The sequence below is a fragment of the Salvelinus sp. IW2-2015 genome, linkage group LG1 (assembly GCF_002910315.2).
Source record: "Salvelinus sp. IW2-2015 linkage group LG1, ASM291031v2, whole genome shotgun sequence".
NCBI classification, from domain to species: Eukaryota; Metazoa; Chordata; class Actinopteri; order Salmoniformes; family Salmonidae; genus Salvelinus; species Salvelinus sp. IW2-2015.
Window position 1 is genome coordinate 24235082 of NC_036838.1, and position 24370 is coordinate 24259451.

General features: G+C 43.5%; 2 protein-coding genes and 1 pseudogene across 2 annotated transcripts in view; 2 read left to right on the forward strand and 1 right to left on the reverse strand.

Annotated features, from left to right (window-relative positions):
• Positions 1–272, reverse strand: part of LOC111962543 (differentially expressed in FDCP 6 homolog) — a 25236-nt pseudogene extending 24964 nt beyond the window's left edge.
• A 7062-nt stretch (positions 273–7334) lies between these two features.
• On the forward strand, positions 7335–11919 carry LOC111963237 (achaete-scute homolog 5-like). Its single transcript, XM_023986547.2, has 2 exons — positions 7335–7538; positions 10978–11919. The coding sequence occupies exon 2, from the start codon at positions 11162–11164 to the stop codon at positions 11825–11827; it is 666 nt and encodes a 221-aa protein (XP_023842315.1). The 5' UTR covers positions 7335–7538; positions 10978–11161; the 3' UTR covers positions 11828–11919.
• Positions 11920–14309: 2390 nt separating this feature from the next.
• The window catches only part of LOC111962608 (dihydropyridine-sensitive L-type skeletal muscle calcium channel subunit alpha-1-like), a 32796-nt gene continuing 22735 nt past the window's right edge, over positions 14310–24370 (forward strand). The window contains 3 exon segments of the mRNA XM_023985861.2: positions 14310–14779; positions 17400–17505; positions 24193–24332. Of these exon segments, the coding sequence (XP_023841629.2) occupies positions 14589–14779; positions 17400–17505; positions 24193–24332 (437 nt within the window). The 5' untranslated portion in view covers positions 14310–14588.

Consider the following 24370-nt stretch of genomic DNA (forward strand, 5'->3'; position numbering starts at 1 on the left):
TCAATAACACACAAACCAACACATTGGAAAGGCAGAGAGACACACTGAAGCCAATCCTTGCAATCCTCCCTGCTCTTTGACCCCTATGCTGACCCCTTACTTGACCCCTGACCTCTCACCTTTAGCTGGGACTTGGACACCTTCCCGCTCTTCTCCACGTCCAGAGAAGTGAAAGCATACCAGATGGACTTCAGCAGTTCAGCTCGCAACTCCATTACTGCCTCCGCTCAGCTCTGCTTATTTTACTGCATTGCTGTGTGTGTGTTTGTGTGTGTTTGTGTGTGTGTGTATGGCACACAGACCTGTGTTTGTCTCAGTAAACCCCCACATCCTGCTCTTTGCTAAATGGCTGCCCTGAAGCTCACTGACACCACCTATCTGTAGCAAATGGGAAAACCTTAAGGGCCACCAATTTTGGTCATGGATAGCCTCATGGTTGTATGATGTTACGCCCTGGATGAGGATGTATTGAAACAGAATTTCAGCCGTGTGTATATCAGACAAAATACCACAGGTATGACGCAAAAACACTTGTTTACTGTTCTACATTATACATATACAAAAGTGTGGGGACACCCCTTCAAATTTGTGGATTCGGCTATTTCAGCTACACCCGTTGCTGACAGTTGTATCAAATCAAGCACACAGCCATGCGATCTCCATAGACAAACATTGGCAGTAGAATGGCCATACTGAAGAGCTCAGTGACTTTCACTGTGGCACCGTCATAGGATGTCAACAAGTCAGTTCGTCAAATTTATGCCCTGCTAGAGCTTCCCCGGTCAACTGTAAGTGCTGTTATTGTGAAGTGGAAACGTATAACAGCAAAAACAGCTCAGCCGCAAAGTGGTAGGCCACAAAAGCTCACAGAACGGGACCACAGAGTGCTAAAGCATGTAAAAATCGTTGCAACACTCACTGCCGAGTTACAAAGTGCCTCTGGAAGCAACGTCAGCACAATAACTGTTCGTCGGGAGCTTCATGAAATGGGGTTCTATGGCCGAGCAGCCTAAGATCATCATGCGTTGGCTGGAGCCAGTGAATGGAAATCTTGACGCTACAGCATCCAATGACATTCTAGACGATTCTGTGCTTCCAATTTTGTGGCAACAGTTTGTAGAAGGCCCTTTCCTGTTTTAGTATGACAATGCCCCCATTGCGAGGTCCATACAGAGATGGTTTGTCGAGATCAGTGTGGAAGAACTTGACTGGCCTGCACAGAGCCCTGACCTCAACCCCATCGAATACCCTTGGGATGAATTGGAACGCCGACTGCGAGCCAGGCCTAATCGCCCAACATCAGTGCCCAACCTCACTAATGCTCTTGTGGCTGAATGAAGCAAGTCCCCGCAGCAATGTTCAAACATCTAGTGGAAAGCCTTCCCAGAAGAGTGGAGGATGTTATAGTAGCAAAGGGAGGACCAACTCCATATTAATGCKCATGAATTTGGAATGAGATGTTCGACGAGTAGGTGTCCACCTACTTTTTGTAATGTAGGGTATTTATGTTGGTAACCAGTTTATACTGTAATAGCAACAAGGCACCTCAGGGGTTTGTGGTATATGGCTGTATCCAGGCACACCGCATTGCTTAATCGACCACCAGAGGACTGATGTACTCCACACTGAGAGACTTAACTGCAGTGAGTGTGGATTATTGGCCATTACGTGCACCTGTCCCAATACAATTCATTTGGGTTTGGGTTTGAGTTACAGTTCAAAACAGTTTGTTTGCATATATAACACTCCTGGATGCAAATAATCAGATATTCTGCCTGTTAGTACCTGACCACCATCAATAAACTCACCTGACGATGAAATAACTCCAGCAAACAGAATACCACAATGGAGTGAGACAACTACCATCTCCTTCGTTCTCTTCCTTCATGTCAACAGTTGGCTTGATTCTCTCATGTCGTTACTGCAGGACTTTTCTACTATTCTGATTGTCCCCTGGTTTCTGAAAAGAAGCAGAAGTCAGAGCTACTGTGTGTGTCTGTCGAGTCAGTGGATTAGAAAGGATTTATGAGGGGATTTTATTAATCAAAGGCATTGCCGATGTTGAGGAGCAACACCCAAATCTCTCCCCAACCAGGGATGGGTGAGGGGGAAGGTTTGGGTGAGTGAGAAGAGGAAGACAATCGAAATCCCTCATACTACCTGCCACCTCTAACGGACTAGGAAGCCCATCAAATTAATCTGGAGGGAAATAAAATAACCTGTTAATAGCTGAAACAAATCTCTTAATAACAAAGGCCTCAATCATGTATGATAAAAACGTCAGTATAGCAACCTTACCCCTGTCTAAGCAGGAATGGAATGACCACGCTTAAACAGCAATTATTATTAATGAATAAATACAATTGTTAAATGTGCTTCTCATAATAATACAATAATTTTTTTTCCTGGTTATTTAATAAGGCAGGTCAGAATACAAGGCACCAAATGACACCAACTCCATTTGGATCAATCACGATTTTGCAGGGGTGCGCCTACACTTGAGGCGTGTTCAATACGATAGAACAGTGTGCAATTCAATGGAAACTGTACTGTACTAAACGACCAGGAATGCATTCAGTATGATAGAACGGTGTTCAACATTAAATTCAATGGACACGGTACTGTACCAAACTACCWATTGGAGACTGGCATGATTATGGTTGCCCAGAGGGTGAGTTTTGCAATGTAAAATGGTCACACCTCACCACACCCACCAAACAGGAGCAAATGTACCCAAAGGCTGTTGAAGAATGGTGTGTACCGTTTTAGGGAAAGATGTTGTTCAGTACAAACTGTCAGGAAACATAGGAAACGTTGAACCAAACTGAACACACCCCTGGCTGGCACCTTTTGAAATTCAGAAGGATCATAGACTTGGCAGAGGCTTTCAGGGGGGGGGGGGGGTCTTTGATACCAAAGAGAATCTGCCCTAGTTCCTCAACGCACTAGGCCAAATAACTTCTCCCACCCGAAACAAAATGTTCATGCGAGATTCGGTTCTGGGTTGCCAAGATGAATATGTAGCTCAGCCTATAAAAGTATGTCAATACAGTTGATTGTTTTTCCTTGAAATAAGACAAGCGGCCTGTGTTGACCTTTCTCTATATGGACTACCTTTTCACCGGAGGAGGGAACAGCCTCTAGTCATTTCCTCTGTCATCTGTGTGACTGGATGTAATTTCCTTGTGGTGACTTCTGCTGTTCTGAAGTATGGTGGTTCTGTCTCCACATGGAGCCTTAGGCATTGTTATTGATGGAAGGTGAGGACAGACAGCTTTGAGGGGGTGGTGTGTGTGTGTGTGTGTGTGTGGTGTGTGGTGTGTGTGTGTGTGTGTGGTGTGTGTGTGTGTGGGTGTGTGTGTGTGTGTGTGTGGTGTGTGGTGTGTGGTGTGTGTGTGTGTGGGGTGGTGTGTGTGTGTGTGTGTGTGTGTGTGTGTGTGTGTGATCTGTGTGTGTGTGGGTTGTGTGTTGGTTATTGGAGAGGGGGGGGGGTTTGCAGTTTGGGAGGCCAGTCTGAGTGCTTCTGCTTGTCCACAGATGTCAGAATGACAGTACTGTGATCTACCCCCCCTAAACCACACGTGTGCGTATTGTGTGTGTGTGTGTGTTGTGTGTGTGTGTGTGTGTGTGTGTGTGTGTGTGTGTGTGTGTGTGTGTGTGTGTGTGTGTGTGTGTGTGTGTGTGTGTGTGTGTGTGTGTGTGTGTGTGTGTATAGGTATGACCTTGAAAGAGTAACTCATCACTTCCTCTCTAAACACACACCTGGTCCATACCTCCGCCAGAGTGAGACACCTGCACAGAAACAGCAGTTACAGGCAGGTTGGGTCAATCAGTTCTCCAACCTCGAAACTGTGGTCCTTTCAACTGGTAGTGTGGAATATAGACTTAGATAAACTTAAACAGAAACAATAGCCTGTTGGAGGTTATATATAGACTTTGAGTGTGTGCTTGCGTGTGTTCGTGTGTGTCACTGTGGAGCTGTCAGTGGTACGTTCTCCACACTGTTCAACGAAGGTGATGACTTCTCACCAAAACATCCTCTGATTTCACTGAACTGGGCACTTCTCCAGACAGATAGAAAAAGAGAGAAAAGAGATGGGGGACGTGTGTGTGTGTGCGTGTGTGTGTGCGTGTGTGGTGTGTGTTGTGTGTGTGTGTGTGTGCGTGTGTGCGTGTGTGCGTGTGTGGTGTGTTGTGTGTGTGTGTGTGTGTTGTGTGTGTGTGTGTGTGTGTGTGTGTGTGTGTGTGTGTGTGTGTGTGTGTGTGTGTGTGTGTGGTGTGGCGTGTGTGTGTGTGTGTGTGTGTGTTGTGTGTGTGTGCGTGCGTGGTGTGTGTGTGTGTGTGTGTGTGCTGTGTGTTAGGCCTGTGGCGGCTGGTTGGTGTTGTATTTTGTTTAGTTTTGTTCCTCTGAGCGAATCCTTGTTTTCACGTCCGTCCGATGGTGAGCGACATTCTTCATCTCCGTCACCCTTCAAAGTATTTATCCAAAACAGATGAGGTGTGCATGTTGTGGTTGGTCTGACACACACTTAGAGAGTGTGACAGTTCTGTTCTTCTCTTTAAAGGAAATTATCTGTCACATTTCATCTGTCACATTCTGTACATTTCCTGTACTTGTTGACTTCCCATCTTTACCAAGTCGCCCTTAGATTACTATGGTAAGTGCACAACATTTCCTGACATAAGTGGACACAGTATCATACAGCCTATAAATGATTGCATCGGGGTTACTTTGAGTCACTGAACACAGTAACCTATGTGGCATCAGCCAGTCTTCAATTTCAGACATAACCAGGAATGTGATGCACAAGGTACATGAGCATGGCTGGGTGTGATCCAAAAGGGGGCTAGGCCCCCGACCATAAATTGCAGAATTTTGCATTTTCAAGCACCTGAAGTAGCTTTTTCCTGTAATCTAGAATCATAATCATTATTTTTTTTAATTAACCTTTATTTAACTAGGCAAGACAGTTAAGAACAAGTTCTTATTAACAATGACGGCCTAGCCCGGCCAAACCCTAACCAGGACGACGCTGGGCCAATTGTGTGCTGCCCTATGGGACTCCCTATTACAACCGGTTGTGATACAGCCTGGAATCGAACCAAGGTCTGTAGTGACACCTCTAGCACTGAGATGCAGTGCCTTCGACCGCTGCGCCACTCAGGAGCCACATTTAATTCTATGTCAAAAATATGTATATTTTTCATAAAGAAACTAAATATGCTTCTCTGGGTAAAAGATTGAAAGGAATGTGAGTCTTATTCGGTACATTTAGTTAATCCTTGATTTTCTAAAGTCTACCAACCTTGCCAGTAGACATGCCAACTGAGATATCAATCAAGTTAGAGCTAGCTACTCTAACTTGATTGATAGCCTGACATATCTTCTTGGCAGCTGGTTATGAGGTTGGGAGATCGGGAACCTGTCTGGGCTAGCTAAAGCCAACTCCATAAAATTGCTAGGTGACTAATAGCATTACAGAGAAACAACAACAACAACAACAGCAACAACAAACAACAACAAAATGTAATACAAAAATATTATATACATATTTTTTTCAACGGGACAAATCTGACGTGCTCCTGTGCCCCCCATGGGCATGACGCCTCTGGACATATCTCACTATGATATTTGTCTTTTTTGTTTACTTTTTTGTTTTGTTTACTAAGTTTCATTGATAATCATAAACACAGGATGATATATGATAATCAACAATTGATGACAGTAATTATTGTAAGTTAATTAAGTTGTAGAAGTTCAGTGGTAGTTGTGACAATAGTGTATTAGTGGTGGTAGTGTGGAGTAGTTGTTGTAGTATAGTGGGAGTATTTCAGTGATTGTATTTCACTTTAGATTGTTAAGGAGCTCATTCCTGCTCTTCTATATTTGAAGGAGGAACACTTGAAGCGGCGACTTAAATAGGGCATATGGATGCTGTTTTGAGGGGCTGGCCATTCGAGCTCACACCAGCCGTCATGTGGCGATGATTGTTGTTTGGGGTCTTTAAAGTGTGTCGTCTGCGTTTGATGTGTGTGTGTGTGGACGTGTGTGTGTGTGCGCGCGTGTGTGTGTTTGGCATACGTGTGTGATGTGTGTAAGAGACAGACGTGGCTGCAACTCAATCCCCCTCTCTCTGACTGTCTGCGGCTCAGTCCCGGGTCTCTCATGTGTAAACCCTTCCACAACGGGAGACACACTCTTCTCTAATCACAGAGAACACAGGCCCAGACCTGCCCTMGGCAGCCCTGCAAATCACATGGCATATAGATATTTTGTCATTTTAGTCATTTCTAATCCTTTAAACTGGCAAGAAAGAAGGAAGAAAGAGTCAAGAACCTGTCCTAATTTTCAATAATGGCATGGCAAGAATGAAGCGACACGTAGCACAGCTACCTGTTCAGTGCACCACTTTCAAACAGAAACATTTCAGTGCGTTAGTCATCACAATAATATTGTACAATGTTGATTCAGAGAATGGTTGATAGCAGGCACAGGTAGCAGGTACGGTGCATTTACTGTAAATAATTATTAGTCCAAGATCTAGGAGAAGAGGGGAAAAGTGTGCTTCCTCGAAGGTGGTTCCACCCTTTAAATACCCTTTATTTAGTGGCCTATATCTTCATTCGTTCCTATGATTCTGATGTAGACTGTTTAATCATGGTTGGAAGTGGGGGATTAGGGATAMGAAACAGCAAACAATCATTTCCAGAATGCAGCGCTTTGATTCAGCTCTGAACCAGTAACACTTGCTATTACTGCAACTGACGTTTAGAGGCAGTTTGAGCAGTCCCTTCCTTTGAGTGAATGAACAACAGATTTTTTAGACAATGCTCACTGCATTATTAATAGAAGATAATAATAGAAGAATGCTGTGACATACTTATCAACCCAGCTTTTCCCAAACTCTGCCCACGCCACCCATACCCCCCCGGGGTCATGTTTTGGTTTTTGCCCTAGAACTACACAGCTGATTAAAATCATCAGCTAATGATCAAGCTTTGATTATTTCAGTCAGCTGTCTAGTGTTAGGGAGAAAAAAAAAAACATGCACCCTTTGGCGTCCCCAGGACTGAGTTTAGGAAACGCTGGATTAACCTGTCTAAGAGATCAGTGAAGTCTGACTTGACACAACTTAACGCAGTAAGGTCGGGCTTCTCATTGATGTTAAACTATCATTAAACAATCTAATCGCCACTGGGAGTGGGTGTATTTATAAAATACCACACCTGCGATACTTCTTTAAGCCAAAAACAATATCTTCATTTCAGTTGATCTCCCACCCATCTCTTTGTGGGTGGGGCGTCCAGGGGTGAGAGTAGGTAATAGCTGGGATCCACCTCCCACCTGACACACTTTGCTACAGAGGACACCATTACCGACCACACCACCACGGAACACCTGAGAGGAACCACACCYAGGTCCTCACCCCAGACAGAGCACTCCAGGCTGGGTAGGGTCCTGCCTGTCTTCCCCCCTGAGCACCTGGAGGCCTGGTACTAAATGTGGAGGACCCTGAGTATCACCTGTTCATCTGAAGGTAAGATGGAGAGAGTAGAATGAAGACATCCGCAATGGAGAAAACACATTTGACTTTCTGGAGTAGGTACGATTCCATGCAAATAAATTCCATGAACTGGGACATGTGACATGTAAATAATGCAGGGCGAAGACGTATTTTGTGTGGCCAGGCCACACAGTGAATATCTACAGTAAATATAAATGATTTGTTCAATATTTTCTGTCATTAGGTTATACCCAATGTAAAAACCAATGTAAAAATTCAATGGACATCATCGTCTGCATTGTACATGATGCTTTAATATTTAATATGATCTCTTGTGTTAGGTTCTTTGATAATGTGTAGAATATAGATAGTAGAAAATAGATAGTAGAATATAGATAGATCATCTAAAGTCCTATAGATGATATTCATGGCATTGTACTTGTGAATAGTAAGTCATTATAACTATGCATGTATTACTGTGCATATATTCTAGCTAAGTCCTAATACTTTGAATGCAGAGACAAGCTCATCATACATGATTCCTCATCTTTACTTCACTCTGGGGTAGTTTTTCCCCAAGCACTACAGGGACACAGCATGCCGATGGTGGTGTGTGTGTCTGTTTGTCTATGGGTCTGTGTGTGTTAATTTTCACTTCAAAAGACATATACAACTGTCAAAGTTACATACAATAACTCTCGCCTTCAAATGCTTAAGTGGTTTTGTCAGACTTTCCAAACTGTCTTTGGGAAACCCAACACTGGCTTAACGAGAGGGGAATTCCTCGTCTCTCTATCTCTCTCTCTCTCTCTCTCTCTCTCTCTCTCTCTCTCTCTCTCGCGCTCTCTCTCTCTATTTCTGCCTCTCTCTTCCTCTGTGCAGCAGCCAGGGATGGAAGTCTCGTGGAGAGAGAGAAAGAGAAGACGAAAAGGAGGGAGGAGGAGAGGGATTAGAAGATATTTCAAGATTATTGAGGAAAATTACCGTTCTGCCCACAACATTAACGCTTTCATGTTCATTGTTGCTTCTCAGATCAATTGACTTTTGATTTAAAATAAAGTAGAAGTAGGGGAGAGTGGGGTTTGTTGAGCCATGTCTTACATTCAGCATCACTATGTCAAGCTAAATATATACTATTCCTTCTAACAACGATATCTACATATATTTCAGGATGTTGTGTATCCCTGGAAATAATCAGAATTCATGTAAACGTAACATTTTTTAAATAGCTTGTCCAAGAAAAGTAATCTCTTGGCACGACTTTTAGTCAGGGACAGGGAGGGACAGGGTAAATTGAGCCGCCTTGGGGCAAGTGGGCTATGGTGTTCTGTGACAGTGAGGTGATGATGCTAGTAGGTCAAAGGTTAATTCATGGTATTGGGGTGTCGTATATTTGAAATGTATGCCTACATTCAGATATAGATCTCTCTGTTCAATATCTCTTCCATTTCTTGACCAGTAATCTGGGACAGGGATGCTGTTTACCTGTGCCAATTCGTAGGCAAATTCTCTGCATTTGAGGCTACTAAGCCCATGAAACTGGTCTGTGAGATTCTTGACATGATTAGCAAGCTCAAACTCCATATCATCAGCTAAACCCTTGTGTACCTCTGCTACTCTATCATAGCTTCTCTTTCGSACAGGTACATGTTCGTTTTATTTTTTGTCAATGTGCCTATTCAGTTTCACTGTCTAGGGTTCCTACCAATTAGCAACAGATTTTCATGCACCTAATTCAAAAATATGCATTAAAACAATATGAACATTTTCACACCAGATTGACTTGTTGCGGATATAAGGCTGTGCGTGATGTCGTAGTGCACATACAAATAACTTTTGCGGTTAAATTTCCATGTACCGAATAAAAATAAAAATAAAAGTTAAATGAGTTTTAATGCATTTTCAACTCTACTGATGACTTTGTCACGAAAAATGTTGCTTTATAAAGCTAATGTGGCCACTCTGGATTGGTCTTTGCATGCTCGCCAACAGCTCGTTGCTACAGTGTGGGTGTYGCCTACATTATGAGATGATTATGGACAAAAGAGCAAGATTTTTTTTATTTGTAAATGGCAGCCAAGCTACAATCATCATGTCACCAGAATAAGACCCTCGATATTTATTGGAAAGGAGCATCAAGCTCATCAGCGTTTTTAGTCATGAATCTTGTTCTGGAGGCAGCTCTGCAGASCGGTCACTAGCTGGCACATAAAAATCAGATTTTAAACCTAACCTTGACCCTAACCTTAACCACACTGCTAAGCCTAATACCTAACCCTAACCTTAAATCGTTTTCATGACTTTTTACAACAATGGCCAATTTTGACTTTGCACCTGACCTATCTAAGTGGTAATCGCTCAGTTCTGCCTCCAGGAGAAGATTTCTCGCATAATTAATTTGAGACGCAAAAAAAAATCCCACCTTGTCTAGCGTATTTTGTTTTGTCGATATTTGTCAAGTTTACCGGCAAATGTGCTGTGTCCATCAAGCCTGTCGTGAAATGTTTTATCCAACATGTACTTTACTCGCATAAAAAGGTTGGATGGAAACCTGGTTATTCAGTTTTWAAAAATCCATCCCTTGCTGCTGCTCAAATGGACTTATTCCCTTTTCTCCCTTCCTTGACTGCTCTCTCAAGAACCTCAAGCAGGTTGTTTTACGTTTCTATACACAGGGCATGATGATGTTTGCTCTGCAACAATAAAAATGCACTATCTTGAGTTCATATGCATGACATATTGCAGGCATACTATGCATACTATGCATAAAACGGACAAAATCTAATCTTAATTTATATGGGGTATGGTGACCATTGGCTCAACTTACGTCATGGCCATTGGCTCACCTTATCCTAAGGCAAACATTTTGACTATATTAGCCCACACAGCTACAAGGATGCACTTCATGCTAGGTTTAGAACCTCATATTGTAGCTATAGAGACCCCAGCGGATATATAAAGCAATCTACTTTGGTTTAGATACAAGCATCATGAAACCTATAACACAATAAATAATTGAAGTTAAAAAAAATGTAACCTAACTTGCTTACCACTTTTTTTCATGTGGTTTCTTCCTTCACAGACTCCATGAAATGATGACCTCATCCTAAATATTTGGTCACATGATACATTTTGTGTATGGTTTCCTCGAAACAAGGGGTGGCTCAACTTACCCCTTGGCTCAACTTACCCCACTCTCCTACAATAAAGCCCAGACAGTAGTCTTGGATTTGTGTACTTTCAGTGTGATTGTAAATGTTCTGATATTCAGGTAACGGGTAAAGATCTTCCTTTTGGTTTCTTAGCACAAAGTGCAGCTATCTAATCCCTTACCTCTGAAGTGTATATAGCCTCATTGCATCTTTAAATACATGTAACAGTCATTATTATCTTCAAAACCTCCTGTGTTTGATTAGGGCGGCTCATTTAACTAAGTTCTAACCTTTCATCCGGTCTTAATTCACTTCCACAGATCTACAAGAGGAGAGTGTTTGATGATGAAGCTCCACCTTGTTTCTCCTTCTACTTGAGGCGAACAAGTTCACCAGAAAACTGGATGCCACAAAGTGGAGGAAACTCACAACTCGCTGCTCCGATTCCTTATCCATCCATTTGTCTTAAGAGTTTCTCTCTCTCTGTTCCTTTGCACCATCACCATGAGTGCTGTCTTCTCCCACCCCTTCATAGACCAGCGGCCCACCTACCTAAACAGAGGCAGCAGCCTGCCGTATGGTCTGTCTCCCTCTAGTGGCTACTCTGAGAACCGCCCAAACACCCACTCCGACCGCCTCCACTCTGGCTCTGYCCCTCTGGCCCACACAGTGCCCTTCCTCCTCTACCCCACCACAATGGACCCTGGAGGCCTCTATGAAGCCTCATTCCGGGGCCCCGGAGGCCCCAGTCTCCTCCCGTACCTGTCCCCATTCCACCACGGGCACTTTGGGGTGTACGAGTGCCCCTTCGAGCCAGCGTTCATCCAGAAGCGTAACGAGCGGGAGCGTCAGAGGGTGAAGTGTGTGAACCAGGGCTATGCCAAGCTGAGGGACCACCTGCCAGGGGGTGCCAGTGAGAAGAGGCTCAGTAAAGTGGAGACACTGAGGGCAGCAATTAATTATATTAAATACCTGCAGGGGCTGGTGGAGGGGCAGGGGAAAGGCAGAGAGGTGTATGAGGGGGGACAGGTGTGCCACAGCCCCAGTTCTGCCCACCGTAGGACGGAGGACTCGGACCACAGCAATGGGGGGTCACCTCGCTCTCTCTCAGACTCCTCCTCTTCCTCAGCGGGGAAAGACTGTGAGGAGTCAGCGGGCTCTGGGACCTAGATGATTGTGGGTAGTGTAGTTTGTGAGCGAGACTGTGGATAGACGTTTGTGGATTGAGGTAGGACTTCCCTCTCTCCAAGGACTGCTCACGAAAAGATCAAACCCTGAGTACAAAGATATATAATTTAAGACTTTTCCAGTAGATACTATGTTTTATATTGGCAATGTGTCTTGTTTTATTGCCACTGAAATGTTTTACCAAACCACTTTCAGAAGCTGATTATGTTAAAGAAGATGTCATGAACACTTCAGATTTGAAGATAAACACCTGAAACTCAGAAAGCAATCCCAGCTAGCACATAACGTTCTGAGAACAGCTCTACGTTTTTAGAGCTTGGTGAGACCGTGGTTGTCCTATGGTTACTTTGCACACAACCTTCCATCAACTCTTTGGGAATGGTGCATAGTTGTTTGGCTTTGGAATAGTCTCTGCTAATTTGAGGAACTTGATAAAAGAAAATCTTAGTATTTCATTATATTAAAAGAAAGTTTCCGAAATGGTCAAACAGGGTTGCATTTCATTTCAATTTTGGTAATTATCTTGGAATGTTCTCAAACTGGTTTGACATTGGGAATGTTCTCAACTAGTTCAGAGAATGTTAAGAAACAATGTTCTTCTGTGGGAATTTCAGTACTTTAGCGTAACGTTTCTTACAGGTTTCCTCATGGTTCTATTTAAAGTCACGGTCTCAAATTGTTCACGAGAAAGTGAAGAAAACTTTCCATAAAAAAAACACAAAAACATTTGATGCTGAGAACATATAAATTCCATTCTCGGCCTCAACAAAACTCTCTCTATCCACTATCCTGTTAAGTGTGTTCAGGTGTGTTAGCTGCGCCCACTAATTGGCCATATCTGATCTTATTGAGTGCTTTTTTCCTTTGAAATGGGGTCTGTTTGAACAGACTAAAATAAAAAGCCTTGTATGCATAAAAAAAACAAAGCATGCTAGCTCCATTCTGGTGGAGCAGTAGACTAATTCCATGAATAGAGAAGATTATAGGTTTGAATCTCACTAAATATATATTTTTAATAATAAATATGTTTTCATGATTAATGCCTAAGGAAAGGAATTTCCATGTGTCCTAATCTGCTTGGATTTCAAGAATTTAACCCAAAATAAGCTAGCAGTGTTATTAAAATACTTTCAGTGAAAGTTTTAAGGAAGTTATTCAAAAACCTCAAAATAACCTATAATTTCAGTTCTCAGAGCGTTAATTAAACCTCCCAGGAAAACGTTCAAGGAACCAGAGTAAAATGTTCTCAGAACCTCACTGCAACCTAAAAAGAAACATTCCCAGAACAGTCAAAATGTTCACTTCTGTTCTCAGAACGTTTAAAAAACGTTCAGTTCCTACAACCAATGTGAAACTAAAAACATACGTTTCCACAACTTCCAAGGATCCAAATGTGTTAATTGGGACGACTTCAAGTATGCAATGTTTATTGTGTTTCAAAATGAGAAACTGACCATTGTAGCAGCACATTACTGTTATCAAATGAAACTGTATTTCCCAAAACAAACTGTAGTTAATTCTATTACAGCGCATGATATCTTTTGGAAATTTCAGGTGATATTAAGTCACACAACTGGTAATAAAGAAATATGATTCCTCTTTTCACGAATACAGTTTTTGSAAAAGAAACAGATTCTACAATGGGACAACTGATACTTGGATGCAATTTTTTGGGGCAGTTAAACAGTATTCATAATGGTGTTAATCTAATTAGTCTAATTTGCTATAATACTGTAGTTCACCATAATTGTGCTCATTCCTCAGACCTGGGGCCTGTCATTAACGTTTGGTTGCTGTGTTTGGGTTCTATATATACAAAGCCTTTCACAAACCCTGTTATATAACACAAAGCATTGGGCATGATAGAGCACAAATTGATACCATAAATAGTATTTGTTTCATCATAAGAGTCACCAACTGTTGACACAGATCTCACTGGCAATAATTCACAGACACGTTTCCCACCATCGACTCCATTCCACGATGTTAACTCTACTCCCAAACATACATGTCAGAGGTCATGAAGGGTTAGGTCAACCAATGAGGAGACACCCCAACTCCGTTGTGCATTGTAGTAGCCATCATGTCTGTGAAGGCCAATAAAAAATTCTTGAAAGTCAAATAGCACAACCAATGTCGGGGGACTCGGTGTTACAACCAATGACAGGACATCACTCCAACCCTGTTAGCCAATGACAGAATACTACTATAGGGCCGACAACAACATAGCATATGCCTTACGCTGCCTTAACCTTCACTCTTGGTAAATGTGCCCCCCCTTCTGACACCCCCTCCCCAGAATGACACTCATTGTCTATATTTATTCTCTCCGCCGACCAACTGTTCCTCCAACCAATACACAGGCACAGGTCTGTCATCTCAGAAAGGGAGAGAGAGAGGGAGTGTGTGAGAGAGAGAGAGAGAGAGAGGGGGAGTGTGTGAGAGAGAGGGGGAATGACCGAGAAAGAGTACAGGGAGATATAGACAACAGAGAGGAGAGAGGAGTGTTGTGGAATAAATGAGTACCTACCCAGCAATTTATGAAGAGGACCAGTAGAACCTGGACTAGCTGAGCAGGTGAATTGCTAGCTGACCTGGTGGAATACAGCACTGAAAGCAACCATCTTCACTTGGACCAGTATCTGGACGACCAGGTCAAGTTGGGGGTACAATAGCTGGCTGGCTGAAGAAGCCATTTTAGCGACCATCTTCACTTCCTCCAAATTCCCCAGGTAGTGCCAAGATGGCAGAGAGTGGCGGCGAGCCTAACCTGCAGTCCTACATTATGGACGAGGAAACTCTGAAGAGGAAGCAGAAGGAGAAGCTGAAGAAGCTCCTGGCCACGGGGGGAAACCCTCGGCCCGCACGCTCCCTCTTCTTCCTCACACTGAAGAACCCCTTCCGCAAGGCTGCCATCAACATTGTGGAATGGAAGTATCCTTTAGGGGTCTGGGGTCAAGGGTCAGGGGTTAGAGGTCAGGAGGGTGTGGGAACAGGAGACGGTTGTCACTAGATAACCATGCTCAGAGTTGGGTGTAGAAATTAAGTAGCCTGGTCCCAGATCTGTTTGTGCTGCCTTGTCAACACAGCACAAACAGGCTAGATAAGAAAGGTTTGGCCATTGACTTTTAAACCATGAAGCATGGTCAAGCTGTTAGAAATAATGGAAACACAGTGCGTTCATACCATAAATGTCTAACATGGCCAGATAGTGAAGCCTGTCTGTGGATTGGCGATATAGCAAATTATTGTTTATGACATTGATACATTTGGTCTTGTATTAATGGTCAATGTAACCCAGCAGTGTTTCCCACATCGTGCCCCAAGCCCAGTTTCTATTGAGGTCATGGATAGCAACTGAGTTAAGGCTTTGTGTATTTGGTGGATGACAGAGAAGTATTTGAACAGCTAATCAAATGGCTACCTAGACTATTTTCATTGCCCCCCCCCCTTTTTATGCTGCTGCTACTCTGTTTATTATCTATCCATAGTTACTTTAACTCAACCTTCATGTACATATTACCTCAATTACCTCGACTAACTAGTGCCCCCGCACATTGACTCTGTACCGGTACCACCTGTATATAGCCTCGCTAATGTTATTTTACTGCTGCTCTTTAATTAATTGTTTCTTAAATGTTTTATTTTTTACTGATKTATTTTTTACTTAACACTTATTTTTCTTCAAACTGCGTTGTTGGTTAAGGGCTTGTAAGTAAGCATTTCATTGTAATGTCTACCTACAGCTGTTGTATTCGGCAAATGCAATTTKATTTGATTTGATTTGTTTTGAATGGGTGGTAGCAGCAGAGCGTCTGGGAACAACTGTTTCAGGGATCTGAGGAAAATGGCTGCCTTCGTGACGAGTCAACACTTTATAAAGCACCTCCCGTTGAGCCTCGTATTGTTTTGTATTGAATAAGGTGACAGACGGCTGGACCATATCTATGTATAGCCGTAGAGTTATAACCACTCCGATATGCTCACACATTACAGTACAACACACATGTTATAACCATTGGACACAGCCCTTACATTTTCTGGTGGTCCAGTCCAGTATGCAGACATGCTGAACTGTAGAATGGCTTGAGCACCAGAGCAACAGGTTGATAACTACAGGTTTCAGAACAACATGCAGTAGCATCAGGGTAGAGCGGAGACGACCCATATTGGACGGTGACAGGAACACAACATGGAGTACATTTCTGTTAGAATCATCTTGTAAATGCAAATTGTCTCGAGGACAAATCCACCACAGCTCAGAATCACAATTTAACCGTGTGCGTACKATAGAATCCCACATCCAAGGTTGCAGTTCTGTTTTGGTAGTGAGTAATGACTGTGGCTGCAGTAATGGTCCACTGAGATATTATAATCCAGTGAAGGTGTTGAAGGCCATTTTTTGACATGTAAAAAATGAGTTTGTTAAAGCTGCGGTGGGATGATATTCCTGGGGACGGACGGACAGCTGTCCTCCCACGTCACAGCCTAAAAACAGACGCGCTAAGCTAAGAGAATGCTGCCTCAGACACGGACTGGTGGTGGAATTGGGTACTGCAGTCTGAGAGGGGAACAGCATGACGACTATAATATTTGTTTTATTTAACTAGGCAAGTCAGCTAAGAACAAATCCTTATTTTCAATGATGGCCTAGGAACAGTGGGTTAACTGCCTTGTTCAGGGGCAGAACGACAGATTTGTACCTTGTCAGCTCAGGGATTCAATCTAGCAACCTTTCGGTTACTAGTCCAACGCTCTAACCACTAGGCTACCTGCCACCCCCCAATGAAGTTGCAGTTGATTATCCATGGTATTACCCTGATTAAAGCTTTGTACTATTACACACCCAGGAGTGCAACATTGCACAGCATTGACCGTTTTGAATGTGCTGTACTGAAGGGACCCAGATATTTGAACTCGCCACCATCTTTACCACAGGTGCCTACATAAATAGATCCGATTATCTTCTAACTGACCCATTGTTGGCCTCAAATGTCTTCCAGTGTGTTTTCGATACCCTTGGCTATATGGGGAAGTCCCTATTYAGGGGTTGCACATACTGTACATCAGTTAAACTGAAATAGACTCACTTTATCGATATGTTTGACATTTTGTGATTCAGATGAATGGCCAATATTGCTAGTTATGGTTACTCTGTCAATAGTCATCCTGTAACTGATACAAAACTAGCACGAGCGCTAGTTTTCTGGAATATGAAGTKTACAGTGGCATGTTAAACCATACACCTTATGGTTATTTAGATAGTGAACGTCGTCTAATAGGTGGGTGAGGTTGAAAGATCTCACTGAGATCCATGTGTACTTCCTGTAGGCATTGAAWGGTGGAATAGCTATCCATATCCATCCATATCCATCCATATCYCTTGGTTAGGTAACATCAGTTTGAATAAGAAAGGAAAATACCCCCACACAGTATCTTATGGTATATTTTAAAATATACTATTAAAATMATATTATTTCCTACACCCTGCAGTTCTGTGATCTGCTGGATGTGTATAATGTCGCTTGAACCTTTCCTGAGCGTTCCCCATCAGACCATTTGAGATCATCATCCTGCTGACCATCTTTGCCAACTGTGTGGCCCTGGCTGTGTTCCTGCCCATGCCTGAGGAGGACAGCAATAACACCAACAGCAACCTGGTGAGTCTGAACCCAATACACACCATCTCATATGGATTGAAAGTGATGGAGATCGTAATACTGCTAGTTGTGGGGTTCTATTTCAAATACTTGTTTTGATGTCTCACTATGGGATTTGCTGTCGGAGATAGACAGGTAGAGTGGCGAATGAGGTGAGCCCCTACCTCTTTATAAGGTGCCACTCGCCCCACCCTCTGGTCATTCTCACTTTCTTCCTTGCGAAGATCCCTACCCTCTCTGAAGCTCTCCTCAGCACAACTTGACCCCTGTCTTCTTGCTTAACTGTTCTCAGGCTAACCGCGAGGTTACGCTGCCAAACGTAGGACCTCAGCTCTCGCCCTTTGTGTTGAGTACTGACCGAAAGGAACGTTTTTACTTTAGAATAGAATTCTAATTCTCCGGTTGCAGCTATCGTCACACGGCAAGCTACTGAGACTTGGCTAGCGCAAGCCACAAGGCCTAGCTAATCCAGCTAGCTCGCTGTAAGGCCAGCTAAGCAACACTAGCTTTTCTACCTGCAAGGGTAAAAATGGCTAGCTCTCCTTTCTCGTTTAGCTCAACCTGTGTTCACTCGTTTTGTGTTGACTAAACGGACCAATCCAGCCTCACAAGCGTGGCGCTCAAGAGACTGCCATGCTTGTGGTCACCGACAGACTACYCTGCAACACACTCTTCTTCATGTTAGGCGAACGCTAGCTAGCTACAACTAGCTTCACAGCTACACACGGCTAGCACTCTCCTAACCCGAGTTTACAAACGTTTTGTTTTCTTCTCTGAGTTATGTAACCTGCTACCTGAGCAGGGCCGCTGCCAAAGCACCGCATACCGTGTAAATGCGGGGCCATGATTGCAGTCAAGGATACACACTCCTTGTGTATCACCTGCTTGGTGGTTGAGCATGCCAAAGCAGCACTCACTAACCCTGAGTCCTGTGTTGTAGGAAGATGACTAAGACCTGCCTCAAACGGACTGTTCTCCCTTACAGCCTGGGGGCAATAAGCCTAACTCTTAACCCCAAACCTCCTTGGTTGAGGGTATGGATGGTTTTGAAACCTAGCAGTTGGGAAGGGGGGAGGYGGCATCTCGAGGCCCTCTAGCACCCTAAGCAATGCATCTTTTTCCAGACAAAAAATGTCCGGCTCACCTGCAGGTGGGCAGCGACCAGGCTCAATATTGAGTGGCCTGCGCCCACAGGGCGCGAAAGGGACTGGCTCAATGAGAGGAGGCTCCTTTCTGACACCGTCCCAGGGAAACAACTCCTCCCAGCAGGCCACTCCACAGGTGGAGAAAGCAGATTTCCCTGATGCTCTGATTGAGCCTAAGGAACGGTTTTGGCCGGCTGTCACCGCCATGTGGCAGAAGTGCGAACATTGAAAGAAGGAAGGCGAAGCCTTCAACTTCTGCCTGCCCTGCAGATCRGGGTACCGTGGCTACCCGGTCTACCCTTCCACAAGCCATGGCTTCGTGGCAGGGAGAGGGCAGCACACTGGCTCCAGCGGTAGAGAGGGGCAGCCAACAGTTCACACCATGTCCTGGTCTGTTCCCTCTCAGGTGGAGCACAGACTTTCCCCCCACATCACAATGGGGGAGAAGCACATCTGTGCTCCTAAAACCCTATCCCCCGTGCAACGGCTCATTCCCATGCGTCCACTCACAGGGAASACGAAGGGAGCGCACTCAACCACCAAGTGCCTTCCTTGCCACAGCTCTCCCCTCAATCCATCTTGCCAAGGGCACAGAGCAAAAATACAACAAAGGGCGCCTCGCCATGAAGCCACCAGAGGGCGCTTCGTCAACACTGGTGAGCAAGAGTCATCTAACTTGTGGGCAACTCGCTGCAAGAGCAAGGAACTGCAAAATGTGCAGTCCAGCCCAGGGTCTTGTCCGCAGTTAAAAGGGGTACAGACTGCAGTTCGCTATGAAGCCACCCTTTTTCAATTGAATTATAAATTCAGTAGCAAGTGACGACTCAGCTCGCTCAACATTCTGTCTCGCTCTATTTCTCAATGCAACTGGTTTACTTCAGTCGACCTACAAGACGCTTATTTTCACATAAGTATTCTGTCAGCAGACAGAAGGTTTTCTCAGGTTTGCCTTTCAGTGCTTGGTAACACTTTATTTGGATAGTCCATCTGTAGATACTCTACAGACTATCTACAGACAATCAGTAATATTTAAACTATCTACTAACCCTAACCTTAAACCTTATCCTAAATCTCAACTTAACCCTTACCCAAATCCTAACCTTAAACTTAACCCTAACCCGTATTCTAAACCTAACCCTAACCTTATCCTAAACCTAAACTTAACCCTTACCCTAATCCTAACCTTAAACTTAACCCTTACCCTAACCCCTATTCTAAACCTAACCTTAACTGTAACCTTAGTAAGCAGTTGCTTACCAACAGATAGCTTGTTGATAATTTGACCATCTGTAGAGCATCTACATTATAGACTATCCGGACTATCCAAATAAAGTGTGACCCAGGGTAAAGCCAACGAATACCTCGCTGGCCCCTTCGGGCTAGCGCTAGCTACCCGGCTGTTCAGCAAGTGTGTGGAGGATCAGAGGACTCAGAGTCTAAGCCTCCATAGACAATTACCTCCTTTGCTTCACGACACAGGCGCAAGCAGTACAGGACACGGCTTCCCTAGGGTTCAAATTCAACCAGGAAAAGAACTGCCAACACAGAGAATAGAATACCTAGGTGTCAAGCTGGACGACGATACGACTCTGGTGGCGTACATCAACCGCCAGGGCGGCTCTCGCTCTCTGCATCTACACAGACTAGCTGTCAAGATTATTCTGCGGAGCAGAGCGCACCTCCTTTCACTACGTGTGACTCATGTCCCGGTGGTACTGAATGTAGAAGCGCACTTGTTGTCCAGAGGGAATCCCCTGTACCTGGATTGGAGACTCCATCGCCCAGTGGAGAACCAGATCTGGGTGAGATATGGACAAGCCACCACAGATCTCTTCGCATTGCACAAAGATGCGCACTGCCCGTTGTTCTTTGCGCTGGCAGGAGACTCACTACTAGGGGTGGACGCGCTGGCACACCCTTGGCTAAGGGTGATGCTCTATGCCTTTCCTCCTCTAGGCTTGATACTCCCTACTCTAGTCAGAGTGAGGGAACAAGGCTTATCCCTCGTCTTGGTAGACCCTTGATGGCCAGGGAAGCTCTGCTTCTTCTCCAAGCTAATGGAGAGATTTTCCACCCTCARCCAGAAACCCTGGCCCTTTGGCCCTGGCCCATGAATCTGAATGCGACAGGCTTGCCACTCAGAGTCAGTGAGACTATCCAGAGTGCCAGAGCACCTTCTACACGCTCACTGTAACAGGACCTTCTGGAGAGAGGGAAGGTTTTCTCCACTGTAACGGTCTATTTAGCTGCTATCTCTGCCTACCATATAGGCTTTGACAACAACACAGTAGGGMGGCATCCCCTGTTATGTCGTTTTATGAAGGGTGCGTCACTTACAGTATGTCCAGTCTCCAAGCCTTTAGCACCGTCTTGGGACCTGTCTATTGTGCTTGAGGTTATTTCACAGCAACCTTTCGAGCTGCCTGAAAGCGTGGATATGATATCTCTCCTTCAAAACCACTTTACTGATTGTCCTTYCYTCTGCAAYGCAAGTGAGTGAGCTGCACGAACTGTCAGTCCACCATTCGTGCCTACAGTTTGCCCCGGGGTTTTCACCAGTGGTGGAAAAAGTACTATATAGTCATACTTGAGTAAAAGTAAAGATACCTTAATTTAATAGAAAATMACTCAAGTAAAAATGAAGGTCTAAAAGTATTTGGTTTTAAATATACTTAAGTATCAAAAGTAAATGGAATTTCTCAAATGTACTTACGTATCAAAAGTAAGATTTTAAACCATACAAATTCCTTATATTAAGCAAATCAGATGGCACAATTTTCATYTTMTTTTTTTATTGAAGGATAAACAGGGGCACACTTCAACACTCAGACATAATTTACAAACGAAGCATTTGTGTTTAGTGAGTCCGCCAGATCAGAGGCATTAGGAATGGCCAGTGATGTTCTCTTGAAAAGTGTGTGAATTGGACCATTTCCCTGTCAAAATGTAACGAGTATTTTTGGTTGTCAAGGAAAATGTATGGAGTAATAAGTACAATATTTTCTATAGGAATGTACTGAAGTAAAAATGAATGTTGGCAAAATATAAAATAGTAAAGTAAAGTACAGATACCCCAAAAAACGACGTAAGTAGTACTTTAAACTTTATTTTTTACTTAAGTACTTTACACCACTGGTTTTCATAAGGTGACTTTGTTACCTAACCCCACCTTTATGCCTAAAGTGAGCAATACTTATAATTGCCATAMAATAGAATCAAGTATTTGAACGTGAAGTCAAAGTTACTTGCGTAACACCGGTTCTCTGAGAATACGAGTGCGACGTCTCACCTCATGTCCCTGCTCGCAAGAGTGCAAGGAAGAGAGATGCTTGAGATTGGCCAGAGGGTGGGGCGAGTGGCACCTTATAAAGAGGGAGGGGCTCACCTCATTCGCCACTCGACCTGTCTGCCTCCGACAGACATTGTGTGATTGGTTCTTRGGTAGTGATGCGACTATCCAGCGAATCCCATAGTGAGACATCTCCCTCATATTCTCAGAAAACCGGGTTACTCTAGTAACCTTGAGTTTTCCTCATGAAGCTTCCTCGTCTGTCATGAAAACACAGAACATGTGTGAGTGTACATATGTGTCTGAATGCGTAGTGAGCACTGTACTCATACCTCGATCATGGCGGTGAATGACCTGATTATTTCATGGTCCTGCTGCTAACTYGTCACTGTTCTGTTGTATGAGCACAGTTCATAAATCAAGCAGACTGGGATCTGGAGCCTAGTGTAGTCACCTTGACTTTTGATGGGCACAAAGGCCTGGATGTCTGGTGTAATCCAGTTTGACATCTGATCCAGCAGCAAGTGCTAGAAAGTTGACCTGGTTTGTTTTTGTGGGCCAGATGCCAGACTGGCCACATAGAACTAATTGCTGTCCAACTCTGATAGTTCTGCTCATTTTGAGTTTTGTAACACTCTCTAGAAATCAACCACAAAATGCCCATATTACAAATGGGTTGACAGATATTTCTGTATCTGAGTGACCCCAATCCGGAGATAAAGATAGAGGGGTCGTTCCACCGATTCGGTGCCTTATGAGAAGTGTGTATAACATGGTATAAAAAAAGTTTGATTTCACCTAATTTTAACATTCTGTCATAAAGAGCACATGTTCAACGTAATATAATATAATAATATAATATAATATCACGGTTTCCCATCTCAACAGGTTAAATTAAAAAAAGTACCTATAAAGTGCCAAATAAAGTAACAGGGTTGACTGTAACAGGGTTGACTGTAACAGGGTTGAAGATTTCATCTCAAATCAGCCCCGCGACAGGAAGAATAGAAGCTTGTTTTGTGCAACAGGGAGTGGCAATTGAATGCAAGCTTCACAACAACAAAWWWTMTATTGTTAACACATTTCTAGCCTGTCTATATCAGTTTTCCACCACAAAACACCAGAAAATGGCCAAAAAGAGTAGAACCAGCTCACCTGCTTTTACACTATGATTTGGCTATGTTCAATGTTTGCTTTCCAAAAACATATTTAAGAAGGAATAATTACACCATATTAAAATTAGAGTTTAGTTCACACAGCAGGGTTGACCTTAAAATGGGGGAACAGACATAAATTAATCACGAATCACATTAAATAAATAATCATCTTCAGAAATGACTTTGTCAAAGCAACAAGAAACCTATGGCTTTACAATGATGGTGAATGGGTGTGTGTGTGTGTTGGAAACCTAAAGATACATACTATAAATTGCGCTATAGGAATGTCCATGACATGCCAGAATCTAACCCAATGTCATTTAGGTTCACTGTGCTACAAGCAGTACAGTACAGCACTTTGAAACTTTATTAACAACACTGTTGTTGACGCTATAAAACTCCCTGCACATGCCCTTTCTCCGGGGATCTGAATAGTCCTACCCTATTAAGTAATCAAGCATCAAATAGAACATAGCATTTCATGTTACCCATGGCCACTTGCTACAGTATCTATCCATCATCACCGACTTATGCCTATTTGCTTTCCAATTTATCGCTTGTCCGTGCTCAAAATCACGTTTCAAGTTCAAGTTTAAGTTAATTTGCATTGTGGAGTACAACAGTATACAAACAGTATATTTCTTGCAAGTTAACAGACAGGGCGATGAGTGAGTGGGTGCCATCTTAGGGACCTCAGCTCTGAGGTGCCCAGTTGTTAATCAGTGGGGCCATTCTCTGGATGCCTGGCCGGTAATGGGAGAGGAGGAGAGACACAAATACACAGAACACCAGGGAGCTACTGAGCTGATGGATTTACCAAGCAGGATCAACTTAGTCCGTTTAACTCTTGTAAATACTCTAAATAACTCAATATTTCAAGTTTAGTTTCAAATTAATATACTTAAAATGGTTGTTGTGCCATTGACTCCTAAACTCTTACAACTAGCTATAACGTGTTTGGAGACTTTGTCACCAAGCAGAATCAAGGAATTATACTCCATTGCACATATTCATTATGGGTACTGTATAATGGGTACTGTAGTACTGTAGTTAGTACCTCATGATACCCTAACAAGCCTTTATCGTTGTTTCACAGGAAAGTCTGGAGTACATCTTCCTCATTGTCTTCTCCATAGAGTGCTTTCTAAAGATAATAGCCTATGGATTTCTATTTCACGAGAATGCGTATCTGCGGAACTGTTGGAACATACTGGATTTTGTCTGTGTATCTGTGGGGTAAGTAGGGAAGAGATGAAAATGCTCTGTCATGTTCT